General features: G+C 34.0%; 2 protein-coding genes across 2 annotated transcripts; both read right to left on the reverse strand.

Moving 5' to 3' along the window:
• Nucleotides 1-6,868: 6,868 nt before the first annotated feature.
• LOC113769830 (chlorophyll a-b binding protein of LHCII type 1-like) lies at nucleotides 6,869-7,897 on the reverse strand. Its single transcript, XM_027314131.1, has one exon. The coding sequence runs from the start codon at nucleotides 7,799-7,801 to the stop codon at nucleotides 7,001-7,003; it is 801 nt and encodes a 266-aa protein (XP_027169932.1). The 5' UTR covers nucleotides 7,802-7,897; the 3' UTR covers nucleotides 6,869-7,000.
• Nucleotides 7,898-9,094: 1,197 nt separating this feature from the next.
• Nucleotides 9,095-13,004, reverse strand: LOC113770106 (protein NLP2). The gene is made up of 4 exons (XM_027314467.1): nucleotides 12,826-13,004; nucleotides 11,947-12,014; nucleotides 11,127-11,260; nucleotides 9,095-9,820 (listed from the first exon to the last, which is right to left on the reverse strand). Exons 1-4 carry the CDS (start codon nucleotides 12,986-12,988, stop codon nucleotides 9,265-9,267), a joined length of 921 nt encoding a protein of 306 aa, XP_027170268.1. The 5' UTR covers nucleotides 12,989-13,004; the 3' UTR covers nucleotides 9,095-9,264.
• Nucleotides 13,005-13,974: the final 970 nt, after the last annotated feature.

Consider the following 13,974-nt stretch of genomic DNA (forward strand, 5'->3'; position numbering starts at 1 on the left):
GGTAACTCTTTTTTTTTTTTTAAAGGTTATTATCACTTTACTCCCTTAAACTGTATCACTATTATCAATTTACCCTATAACGTTATCTTTTAGTCATTTCACCCTCATAAGTAATTCAACTCAACATGGTAAGAAATTTTGGATGATAAAATATCATTTTATTCTATAGCATTGCTACATTGTTATTATCATTTTATCATTTTAAATTATAGTGATACAATCACTTTAATTTCTAACATTATTTTTTGGGCATTTTACCTCATCGTTAATCTAACTAGTATGATAAAAAATTTTAAATGTATTTATCCTTTTTTTATATATAATTAAAAATAAAAAAGTTGGAATGGTTATTCTTCATTTTTTTTTCACTTTAAGAGATCCAAAAATATAAAAATAAAAGAATTTTCTTAAATTTTTTTTCACACTTATTAATATTAGGAAATGAAAAAGAGATAGGAAAGAAGGAGACAGAAAATTAGATTTTACAAAGAAAGAAAATAAAGAAGAATCTAATATTTGCCGTGTTACTTTAAGGTTGTCGGGATTACGATTGGAATTGAGTGGTAAACAGATAAATAAAATAATTTTAAAATAATAAAAATATTTAATTCTTTCTTATTTATATTTTAAAAAAAGGAATTGAGCTCTCTCTTTCTCCCTCTCCCACCCTATCTTTATTTATTTTTCAATATTAATGAGATTACCAAGAAGAAAGAGATTAATATTTTGACTTTTTTTTTTATACTAAAAAGGAGAAGAACCACTCTAAATATTTTTATTTTTTTATTATACAAAGAAAACAATACTTTTTTTCTAAAGTTTTTTAACTTGGTAAATTGATTTCATGGTGGAATAAATTGTTTAAAAAATAACTCTTGAGAGTAAATTGATAATAACACTATAGTTTATGGAAGTAAGGTGATAATAATTTTAAGGGTTAAACATATTTTTTTCATTTTATTTAACAAATTTCGTTAAATTTGACCATTAGTTTTCGGAGTAAAGTGACTAAAATGTAACGTTAAGAGGAAAATTGATAGTAACACTGAATATTAAAGGGGCAAAGTGATAATAACTCTTTTTTTAAATAAAAAGTTTGAATGGTTTCGACTCTCAACACCTTCAAGAACTAGGATACACTCTTGATACCATAAGTCGTTTATAGGGATCCCTATACTCACATTGACAATGACATTCAAACAGACAACTTTTTGTGAATAAGTAATTTGTTCTTATCTACTGAGTTAACTTGTATTAATGAATGCCTCTATAACTTTTTAGTTTTGCTCTTGAGACCACAAGTTGTTTATAAAGATTTTTACTTTCACATCGACAATGGAATTCAAACAGACAACTTTTTGTGAACAAGTAATTTGTCCTTATCGATTGAATTGACTTATGTTAATGAATGCCTCTATTGCTTTTTAGTTTTGTTCTTGAAACCATAAGTCGTTTATTGACTTATGTTAATGAATGCCTCTATTGCTTTTTAGTTTTGTTCTTGAAACCATAAGTCGTTTATACGGATTTTTACCCTCATGTCGATAATGGAATTCAAACAGACAACTTGTTTATAAACAAATAATTTGTCCTTATCGACTGAGTTGACTTGTGTTGATGAATGCCTCTATTGCTTTTCAGTTTTCCTCCCCATCAACACGATTTCCTGTTTGTTGCTTTTTTCTTTATTAGGCATTAGTTAAGACCAAAACGTATTTCTAGATCTCTCCAGACCAATGAATAATTACATGAGTAGATAGTAGGGATAATTTCAGAAACCTCCCCTGAGGTTTCTGACATTTACACTCACCTCCCCTGTGGTTTGAACAATTACACTAACCTTCCCTGAGGTTACTAATCCTTTACAAATTCAGTCCAAATGATTAAAATATTGTTTTAGAGAGTGAAATTAGAATTTTGTACCTGATTTGCCCTTTGTGCTATATATCCAATGAATGACAAAGTATTACAAATTAATTAATAATTAATAAACTTTAAGGAGCGTAGTTTATAGGTAAAAACGTATTACTTATTTAAAGTATAACTCTTTACGAGTATTTTACTTTCAAACATTTACTTTATTACAAATATTTATTCTCAAATACAGATTTGTATTACTCTCAAATATTTAATTTTTGTTAAATAAAAAACCTACCAGTTTTTCTTCCGTAGAAATATTAATTAACACTTTTTCAATTTTAGTTATAAATATTTATGTATTTAGCATAAATTAAATGATTCAGAATTAAATACTCATAAAGAGCTAATACTTTACTCATGTAATAGATGAAAATCATAAAAAATTAATACTTTATGGGCCATTTCTTTTTTAAAAAATATTTAATTTATGTTAAATAGATAACCTACTGATTTTCTTTTTGCGAGAATATTACTGTAACACTTTTTAATTTTTAATTACAAACGTTAATATATTTATCATAAATTAAATATTTGAAAATAAAATATCTGTAAAGAGTCGTTACTTTAAATAGGTTATGTGTATTTGCCTATAAACTATACTCTTTAAAGTAAGGAGTATAGTTTATTGATTTAGCTAGTAGAGAATCTTTTGTAGGTGGCGGGGTTAGTCCTCTTAAGAGACAAAAATGTGTATGCTTTTGGTAAAACGATTAGTTTATACGTGTAAGTACGAGCGTGCACACAAAAGTGGTTGGGTCTATTTGAGAATAAATATTTGTAATAAAGTAAATGTTTGAAAGTAAAATACTCGTAAAGAGTTAGTACTTTAAATAAATAATACGTTTTTACCTATAAACTACGCTCCTTAAAGTTTATTAATTATTAATTAATTTGTAATACTTTGTCATTCATTGGATATGTAGCACAAAGGGCAAATCAGGTACAAAATTCTAATTTCACTCTCTAAAACAATATTTTAATCATTTGGACTGAATTTGTAAAGGATTAGTAAGCTCAGGGGAGGTTAGTGTAATTGTTCAAACCACAGGGGAGGTGAGTGTAAATGTCAAAAACCTCAGGGGAGGTTTCTGAAATTATCCCTAGATAGTAACATTTTTGTGTTTACTCTATATCATCAAGAGTGTTTTATTGTCAACCTAAAGAATAAATGTCTCAACTTTCAAACATCAAGGTGCCAATTTCAATCTTATTGAATATGCTTGTGATTGTGGGTAACGTTACTCAATCTCTCCTATTCATTTTTCCCACAATTGGCGCAGGTAGAAGAAAAGAAGAAGAAGAAATAGGGATTCTTCCATGCTAAAAATTTAGTGCATTGTATATTGTATTCTATGGTAGTTCTTTCAGAAAGGGAATACATTCTTTGTCCCCCCCCCCCCCCCCCTCTTTATTTTTGATAAGCGACAAGGCAATAGAAGTAAATATTCAGTTCCAAACACAATAGAATAAGACTCTTGACCCCATTATTAAATTGAAAGATCAAGTTTGCACAAATATTTGATTCATTTCAAACGTGACTTAATTGGCAATTTTTCGATCTCTATCAATTTCGATCAACAGTTTTCCAATAACAATGATGATATTCAAGTTTGGATGTAACTTCATTTCAACTTCTATATCATTCTGTATCATCAAATTGGGTATGCCCTTTCACCCATGATCAATGATGATATTCAAGTTTGGATGTGAAATTATCTTCCCCATGCCCATCAACAAATCCATGCAACAAAAAAGTCCATATTTCCTTGAAAATGTCTGTAGACCATACCTGTTTTTCGTGGCAAAACTCATCACACCATCGACCCACGTAATCCCAGATCAACTAATGCTATCCTTTTTCATTTCATGCTTTTTATGATTTCTTTTCAGGTAATAATTTTTTCTTTTATCAAGTATATTTTCTTTTTTTTCTCTCAATTTATAAGGTTATTCATCCTATGTGCTTTGTAAAGATATACACGCTAATTGAGGTTCGTAAACAGCAATATACATACCTGACCTTTCCCAAGTAATCATACTGCACATTTGTGCATGATGATAAAGACCGCATATACATGGGTGCCTGCCTAGCCATGGCGTTTCATTCGAGCCACCACGGCTAATATGACAATGTCTGGAACTGATACGAGTAGATAATATACAACTAAAGAAATATTGGAAGTTTGGATGGAAACTAATTGTAAACAGAGAATACAATTCAGAAACTGGTCGAAGAAAATTAATGTACTTTTCCTTTTTCAATACGCATTTATCCGAGCTATCAAACAACTATTTTACTTTTAATTCCTGTAATTTTTTTACGACATAGTTAAGGCATGAACACCGGCTTTCCACGTTTAAAGCAAACAATGACAGATAATTTCTGCATTTCCAAAAGAATATATGCTGTTTTGGCATTATATGGGAACTTTATCATGACCTTAGAGGTAATGGTATAGTTGGAGAACTTAAGATTATACTTCCGCCCCAGAAAGTTTACTATCATTGAAGGGTTTAACATCTTCAAAATGTAACGAAAGAGGAGGAAACAAAGTTAGTCCTGAAATCGCAAAATTTGTCAATAACCTTTTTTATAATGTTTTGTGTGAAAATGATCTTTTTCCTCTGCAACTCGGTAGGAAGATACAAGATGATTTAAGGGTAGTTGTCCTGTGATTGTACACATATTAATGATAATACCGACTTGTGACCAAAAAAAAAAAAAATTTGCAGCATTTATTGTCTTCAATGAATCAAGCTTTACAACTTACAAGAGACCCTAAGTAGTGTCGGTTACCAATCCTAGACTCAAACTAAAGTAACATCTTGATCTGGTTTTGGAAAATAACCTTGTTCTTGAACTTGTGCAATTGTCTCATTCAAGCTGAGGTCAAAAATTGCAGCTTCATCCAGAGCTGACAGCCCTCAAGTACTCCCTCAAGAACCCATCCAATGTGGTCCTCAACCCTATCTAAGTGGGCATATATGACACTTCTTGTTAGTTTATAATAATAACATTAATAATAGAGATCATGGTGGGTATTAAACTATAGCAAATCTATGCTATGCAGCTATTGGTAATTGTATATTTAGGCTTACCCTTTACTTAACAGCTAGCTATTGCATTCCTACTTCCCGTACTTTAGCGAATATACTAAAATCATGTAATCATGGCACGGCTCTTAGAATTTGTTAATTTGTTGGTTTCTTGGCGTCTCCTTAAAAGCTCAATTAGATGCTCCTTCCACAGATGCCTTGCACGAGCTGGCCTTCCAGAACAAAAGATGTGTAGAATTCTATGGCATTTTTCTCAATGCTCTATATATCTATTGTCTTATCCTCTTCATCCTCCACTGTGTCCTTTAAAAAAAATGCCTAAACATGCTTCATCTTATTCAGTGTAATGTAAAAGTGGTTGCAGGACAACTGCGTGAGACAAATTTACTGTAACATCTCATGAACTCGAAAGATAATTGGTTGTGAAAGATATCAGAAGAATGTGGTATTTTGGATCTTGATCCCATGGTGTCAAAGGGGTGATTCCAAAACCATCATCTTGAAATTGAGAGATGAAAGGTAAGTGACTGAGAGTCTGTACAATGACACCTAACCATGTCATTAGTGTAGATTTTAATGAAATTATGATGTTTTATATATAAAAAAGTATTAAAAATAGCCTCAATACGTTATTAATCACTTTTTAGTTTTCAATCAAAATGTTAATTCTAGGATACGTGTAGGACTTTAAAGAAATATAAGAGTGGACTATTGCAGGTTAAAATGTTGTATCCTATTGATAGACAAGAATAACCATGAATCTTCTAATTTTGAGTCTTTATGTTAACAGAAGCTATTGTTCATCGGCAACTATATCCGTAGTCAAACAATATTTTGGAATTCTTTTCCAAAAAAAAAAAAATATTTTTTGGAATTAAATTGCTTGCAGAAAGCTATTTTGAAATATTCAACAAGTCTGTTTAATTAAATTGAGCCCATTAATGAACTTGCATCTTGTTTCAACATTCAAGTTTGGCTTACAATTATAAAGAATTAGCTCTCGATAAGTCGCATTCGCTTTAAAGAAAGTCCTTGTCAAAGTGGGCTTCCAACTCTAATTATCAAAATTAATTCTAGCCTCCAATATTCTCATATCCAGCATATTATTTTTCTTTTCCAGGTAACATATATATAATTGAGTACTGATACAGTTGAATAGTTGGAGGGCGAAGAAACGATTATGGGCCTCACCATTATATATGTCCTTAGATTCCAGAATATCAATGCTGATGCTATAAATAGTCTCATAATATGATCTGGATTCAGTCCAAAATTTGTGGTCTCATTTAATTTGCATCACCCACTGTGCTGTTCAAAATCAGTGTTCAGAGTTCAGAGTCCATGAACACGTATTCTTGCGTGGAAACTAGCATGGTGCAAATCTTTTCTTGTTTATTCACTTGTCATAATAGTTCTGATCATACAACATAGCCAACAATTACACAGAAATTTGTGAATCAACCAAGACAAGGAGCAAAGTTCAAGTTAACGGTGCAAGTTTCAATAAAAAAAAGCCAAGGATTAGGTTGCTTTTTACCAAGTTAAATGATTTCTGTTAAGTTCGAAAGGTCAGCTTGTAAAGGCTATAAACCACGATGTAGGATCAATTGTTACAAACTGCACTCCCCAAGCTCACAAGGGTTTATGTAATGAGCAGAAGACTCCTTCCCAGTTCCCACAAAGAGTATCATTTCTTGATGCCAGAACTTGTCACGCTAGCTCTTTAAGGTATTCTAATGTTTGATTTGAAAGAATTGACGCCACAAAGTTGCCTCTGAATTAAAGGCACGTTAAATAGTGGATGCTTTGGGTACTTTGTATTGTAGACATCAACTTTCAACCACTATATGATCTTTGACCTCATTTTCTTGGAGGAACAATATTCTGAAAATTACTTCAAGAAAGAATGACACTTTATATGCATAAAGTCCATCATTTACATCTCTAAATCATCAACAATTTCGTAACAATCCAATCACACAAATGCTTTGGAACAATTCACAGTATATTAATAACCACCAAATTATTTGCCAGGGACAAAGTTTGTTGCATATGCCCAGGCATTGTTGTTCACTGGATCAGCAAGGTGATCAGCTAGGTTCTCCAAAGGTCCTTTTCCAGTTACAATAGCTTGAACAAAGAAACCAAACATGGAAAACATAGCCAACCTACCATTCTTGATTTCCTTGACTTTAAGCTCAGCAAAAGCCTCAGGATCATCTGCCAATCCAAGAGGATCAAAGCTCCCTCCAGGATAAATAGGATGAGTCACCTCCCCAAGCGGTCCACCGGCAATTCTGTAGCCCTCCGCAGCCCCCATTAAGACGACTTGTGAAGCCCAGATGGCTAAAATACTCTGTGCATGAATTAAGCTTGGGTTACCTAAATAATCAAGCCCACCTTCACTGAAAATTTGTGAACCAGCTTTGAACCAAACTGCTTCTCCAAACTTGACACCATTTCTTGATAAAAGCTCAGGAAAAACACAACCAAGTGCTCCAAGCATAGCCCATCTTGAATGAATAACTTCTAACTCACGGTTCTTGGCAAATGTCTCGGGATCAGCTGAGAGGCCGGCTGTATCCCACCCGTAATCACCAGGGAATTCTCCGGTAAGGTAAGACGGCGGTGAGCCGGATAAGGGGCCTAAGTATAGAACTCTGTCTGGACCATACCACGGACTCCCTGATGATGGTTTTGGTTTTGCTACACTTTTTCTCATGGTAACTCTTCCTTCACCAAGTCGCTCTGATGTTGATGGGGCGATTTTTACGGCTTTTCCTGCGAATGAAGGTGATGAAAGAGCCATTGTTGAGGCAGCCATGGTTGTTTTGAGGAAATGGTTTTGATCAGCGGTTGAATGTGGAAGAAACTATTATAATTTGTTGATGAGGACTTTCTTGAATGGAATATGATTTTATAGGTGTTGGAGAAATGAAAAAGGTCGAAGGTCCTCATCCAATGCTATCTTTATCTTTTTTCCCACTGGTGAGAATAGGCTTTGGGATTTTCTTGTGTAGTCTTCTTCTCTCTTTTAGGCTTCAAACAATCTGTTATGATATACTACTAGATTTATTTACATTTTTTCCTTTTCTTGAAATTTTCAAGGATATTAGTTGCATTTATTCCAGCCAATAAAACTAGTCCACGTACTGAGTTGAGATGAAAGTATGGCTTTTTTTTTGGTTTTTTCCTCTTTTGAAGGATATTGTGAATACCCCATTGGATTATTTGTGTTTATTGATTCAACTTGGTTGAGACATACACATGTTTTTTATCACATAGGAAAAAAAAAGAGATGTGGGTATAAACCTCATCCCTCTAGCCGAAAATCGAAAACACAACAATAGCAAATTTATACATTTGCCACTACTACTTGCATTCATCTATTATCGAGAACTCAATTTAGAAAAGAAATGTACTATACACAATATGGCATTGAAAGTGATGCATTGAAAACAAAGGAGGAGGGTGCATTTAGATATTCGTTAGATATACCTTATCTTTTTATGATTTTACAGAACCCTTTGAATCAAGTTATCTGTTTGGGAAAAGGTAGATTATGGATCATCAAAAATCCAGAAAACATTAATGGTAGAGATGTACCGCATATAAATTGTCAAACTTAACTATTAGAAAAATTTCTTGCTTCAAATTGAGCCTGATGCAACTTTTACAGCTTCTCATAAGCTAAAGATAATTGGGTTTAGTTAAGGGATGGCCTTGAAGGTATTCGTTAAGACAGGGCTCGTGTGTTAATTTTGTTTTTTTTTTTAAGCGAAACTAATTTAAGAAAGTATCTAATTCCAAAAGGATTTTGGAGAGTAATTTGACAGTATCCACAATAAAGAAACAAATGTTTCCAAACTTTTAAGGCATTGCTTAGTTTAAATGCATGGAGAAAGATTGAAATGTGACCAGTGTCCAGGGTTTGCATTATCAACTTGCTTAATTTCTTAAATAACTGGCGAATTTTAGTTCAGTTCTCATAGGAGTATCGCAGTCCAACAATGGCTAGATCAAGAGCTTTGAGCACGCTGAATGAAATGCAGAAATAGATGACCTCTCCGCCTTTTGAAGAAAGATGCAGCAACTAATAGTGGATCAATTATCAGCGTATCATTCGGCAAAAGTAGGTGACCGATCTTGTATTAATACTGGATTCTTGAAGCCTGAATCTAATCTATCTACTTTAGCAGAACATCAAGTTACCAGAACCTTTTTGTAGTACAACCAGAAGTGCAGTTAAAACAACAATAATATCCAAAAGTAGTCCGACTATCAAAGCTACAAAGAGTCATCTCCCCATTCACTTGGCAGTGAGGATTTGAATATCTGTTGAAGTACTGATCTTTTTGTTTGATCAAGTTCCATAACATATCTGCGGTGAGCACCAAGTTTCAACGCCTTGTGCCCTTCCGTAGCAGCTCTTTTCCTCAAAGAGGAGAGCACTCCTTCTCCCGGAGAATCGGTGCTGCTTTCTCGTGCCTCATTTTCACATTTTTGTCCATCTGTTCTTGAAGCAAGGGTACTCCCATTTGCTGAGTTTACAGGAGATTTTCTATTTCCTTGTGTCTCGTCCTTGGCAGTACCTGGGGTGTCCTTGCTACCACTGTTACTGCTGTTCCCCCACCATTTATATGAAACAGTTGACAAGCCGTGTGAGGGAAATCCATATTTAAACTCATCTTCATTGGTTGAAGTTCCTTTTGTCAAGTTTAACCCAGTCAACTTTGGCGGACTCCCGATTTGGGGGTTCTTGTTTCCTTGGAGCTGCATGACAGATTGTGCTTTTGAAACTTCTGCCACAGTTGTTTTATTTTGAAGCTGAGTGCCCGTGCCCCTAATAGAAGGTACAATGAAAGAAGTAGAGAGTGTGAAGGACTGATGGTCACAGCATGAAAAAGGGAAAAACAATGAAACAAGAAAACACTATCAAACTCCATGGAGAGTAAAAAGTTCGATATTTAGTGTTCATGGAGATGGAGATAGGAAGGAGGGGCAATGCAGAATAATGAAGGCAGCCTTTCTCATAAATTTGTCCAAAGCCAGCCAAATAACTTGGATAATAGCCACAAAGAGTATTAGAGAGCAATCAACAGAAGCAGAACTTTCAAAGGGAAAAAGAAAGATAAAAGCACACCAAGAAGGTTAAAGAAAGATCAGAAAAAAGTAGAAAGGCAGTGACAGAACTTATGAAGTACAAAATCCAGTTCCCTATGGTTCAGAAAAAGCTAGAAGCTAGCCAAATACTAAATACATAAACCCGAAGTCTAACTAAAGCTGATTCTAAGGTGCTCAACAATCCAAAAGAGTCTCCCTTAAGTACTTTGTCACCAAATTTCTGAGCCAATAGAATAATAAAACACCCTTACATCTCATTAAGAAACCATCCTCAATCTCCAAGACAAATCAAACTTCAAACTAAGACATAAATTTCATAAGATCATCGTATTAGCACCACATAGTCTCAGATCTCAGAAGCATTAGCTCTAACAAACTGAACTAAGTTTTCTGTATCTATCTACTGGAAGCCTATCAACAACACGTGATGCTTCATTTGCCCTAAAAAGCCTGAGACGTCAACCCAAAGATAAAGCTAGACCTATTGCATTAGTGCTGACAGCTTCTAAAGTCCAAAAAAACATTAGAAGGCCAGAGATGGACAGAGAGACACTGGTCGTTAAGCTCTTCCTTCAATAGGTTATCTAGACAAGGAAGAAGTGAACACAAAGAAGAAAGCACAGAATACAAATCCTTTTTTCATTGGGTTTCCTTGACAACCAGTCCCTGCATGCATGCTGACATCATCTACACAGAGCATTTAGAATACTATTTTCTGTTTCTACCCTGGCTGCTCAAGCTTTTATATGTCACAAAAATCCTCCTAGTCATCCTTGTTTATCATCACTACAGTATGACAACCATCCAATAAAAGGCCAAGCAACAGCTGGAGATCAGGTAAGCAGTAAGCAGAAATGAGAGAAGCTCTTATTTACATATCACAGGACACAGTTGGTGCATTCAAGATGAAGTTCACATCATAAATAGCCAGAGCATGGATTAACCACATGAAAGCTATGTTAATCAGTTTAGTACACTTCAGTAGCATTAATAGAATCTGGTCCAGGAGCTTCAAATTCACTTACGCAAGCAATGACACTGTTGAATTTGCTAAAGCATCACTGCCTTGACCAGCATCTTTCGGCACTTCATTTAGTAGCTTGTTTTTTGCCCTAGCAGCATCCTCCTTAATTTGTTCAATACTCTTCCCAGAAAGGAACTAGTCATCCACAAAAGAAATATCAGCATATACGAGGTTATTAAAAAAAAAAAATACTACTACAAGAAGGAAAATAAATTCTATATGATTGATTTGGAATTGGAAACAATCCAGCAATACGAAGAGTAGAATGCACAAATTTGTGCTCAGGCCTACTGGTCAGCTGGTGCCTAAGGTGTGTATACTCGTTATAATTTTTTTTAATTCCTCTTGCAGGGCCAGTAGCGCTCTCTATTCTCCTCTGCTTATATGTACCTCACATTACAAAATTAAGTGTACTAAATTCAGAATAATTTCCCTTGAGCTGCATTCTGAAAGAATCCAGGAATATAAATAAGCAATGAGTACATGAATTAAGCAAGTGGTAAAAATTGCATTGGACTGAAAACATTGGTTGTCAAAGTTTTATAAAGCAATAGAAGGGGTGAATCTTCGGTTCCTCTCTAGCATACCCATTGAAAATTTTCACACATAAAGTTTAACTTGGTCTGTGGAATACAAAGTGTAATGTAGAGAAATATAACCAAAATTCCACACACTATAATTTGAGTTATCCTAAAGAATAAGACAGCCGTATAGTGATTCTGCACACTCAAAACAAAATGTAATCCATCATTATCATGGTGCCAATGCATTTACAGTCACACTGGATCAAAAGGAGAATATCACAGGGTGTGAAGCCTGACCTTCCGATGTGGCCATCTCACTAGACCATTCTCATGGCATATTTTCTTTAAGACACTAGGACAAACACCTGCAAAATAAACACAAAGGATTCAGGATATCGCCCGTCTTGTTCTTCTTCTTCAGTAAGCATGATTTGATCAAATTTGACTTAATTTTTTAGTTTATGTACACATTACACCGCATCCATCCAAATTCGACATGATACCATTTAAGTCTTCCTTAATCAGATTTTAAAAATTTCAGCCCCTCACGGTCATTCCATATTCAATTAACATATGCAAAACTATAAAGATCAACTATGGCTTCACAGCAAACTTCATCAATTTCAGTTATTCAAGTGCTATACAGAAGACCCTAAAAGGCACTGATCAAAGTGCTAAAGATGCACAATGAACTCATCAGTTATCACATGAGACAAATATAAGAACATAAATCATAAACATCTCCCAGCTTGATATACCAAAAATCTTATTAAAGCAGTACAAAAGACCTGTATATTCTAAATCCTAAAATGTGATTAGCAATTTCTTTAGCATTGTACCTCAATTTCACAACATCCCAATTGAAAGGGAAGCTCCATTTTTCTGGAAAAATCAATCCAAGCCCTCTTCAAAGTTGAACTCCAGACAAGTATCCAATCCTAAAGTTCTCCTTTTTATCTTTATTTTCTGGGCTACCTTTTCTTTTTCTTTTCATTGTTTTTGGGTTTTTCATTAATCAGCTGATTCTGCAGCAAAAAGGGACCATTTTGCGGGAAATTTGGTACAATATGAAAATTTTAAACAATGATTTTTGTACACCAAATGGAGCTGGCAATATTTAAACAAAAAAAAAAAAGGCAAGACAGATATCGAAAAAAATGTAGGAGGAGAGCGTACCAAGAGTGTCAGCAGCATCGGAGAGGGGCAAGGAGAAGAACTTGGAGACTTGATCGAACGTCAGAGACTTAGTATTCGGAAGTGGAGCAGCTTTTGGGTTTGGATTTGGGTTCGGGTATGGGTTGAGGGTCGGGTTTGGAGGTCGGCTTTGCAGTGCACTCATTATTGAATTTTTTGTGTCTCGGATTTTCTGCGGCAGTCTTTACTCCTAAGAAGTACAGGTGATTTTATAACTGGGGCAGTTAAAACGTGCTCAACAACTGACGACTTGGGCGAATAGTCGTAAGCCCCAAAACTTGTCTTGATAGAGTATATTTTATTATTTGGAATAATTATTATAATATTTTTTATGATGTGATATATGTAATATAAAAAAATAAATTTATAATATAAATAAAATATTGTTTAGCAAAATTGAGCTATCCAACTCAAGTCAATACCCTTATGGAGTCGAATTCGAACATAGCTATCTTTACTTACGAGTCGAGCATAAGTGCTCTTTTGTAAGCACCGATTTCGAGTTCCAGTGTTTTAGTACAATACTATTCGAACTCGACTCACTTTTATTCTTGAAACAACTAAATGTTTTTTTTTTTCAAATATGGATTTGATCCCAGATTTACTAGTTACGTGAAATATGTGGTTCCGAAACCTTTATCCCACTATATTTTTTTCTTTTAACTAATATTTATCCCAACTTTTATTTTCTCACCACATGTGAATACCAATACATGATCACAAGGTATTATACTGTCATACACGTAATAATTAATAATAAGCCAACTAGGATGAAGGATTCAGAGATGATCCATGTGTAGTATATCAATTAGGAGAACAAACTTATAAAATTTTTATACATCAACTTGGAATACTAATTCAATAATGTAAAGTGAGTTTAGTTAGAGAGCGTTTACTACTAAATTGAGCAGTGTCAATTTCTTCTTCTTTTTAGATAAAACTATGAAGAAAGAATTTCTAATACGATCTAATTGTAACTCAATAATACTAACAACTAGGGGTGGTGTGAATACTAACGCATGGTTAGAAAAATAAAACTACTAACATTTGGTTAGATTACATCCACATTTAGCAAGACCTCGCCTTAGACCCAGATTAAGTTGTTAAAGTTTCAATCTTAACTACTAATAG

The sequence above is a fragment of the Coffea eugenioides genome, chromosome 5, assembly GCF_003713205.1.
Source record: "Coffea eugenioides isolate CCC68of chromosome 5, Ceug_1.0, whole genome shotgun sequence".
NCBI lineage: Eukaryota > Viridiplantae > Streptophyta > Magnoliopsida > Gentianales > Rubiaceae > Coffea > Coffea eugenioides.

Coding starts and splice junctions, on each gene's coding strand:
- LOC113770106 (XM_027314467.1), bottom strand. CDS start 12,988: ATGAGTGCACTGCAAAGCCGACCTCCAAACCCGACCCTCAACCCATAC. Junction 12,015..12,825: donor CGATGCTGCTGACACTCTTG/GTACGCTCTCCT, acceptor TTTATTTTGCAG/GTGTTTGTCCTAGTGTCTTA. Junction 9,821..11,126: donor TCAACAGTGTCATTGCTTGC/GTAAGTGAATTT, acceptor ACCTTCTATTAG/GGGCACGGGCACTCAGCTTC.
- LOC113769830 (XM_027314131.1), bottom strand. CDS start 7,801: ATGGCTGCCTCAACAATGGCTCTTTCATCACCTTCATTCGCAGGAAAA.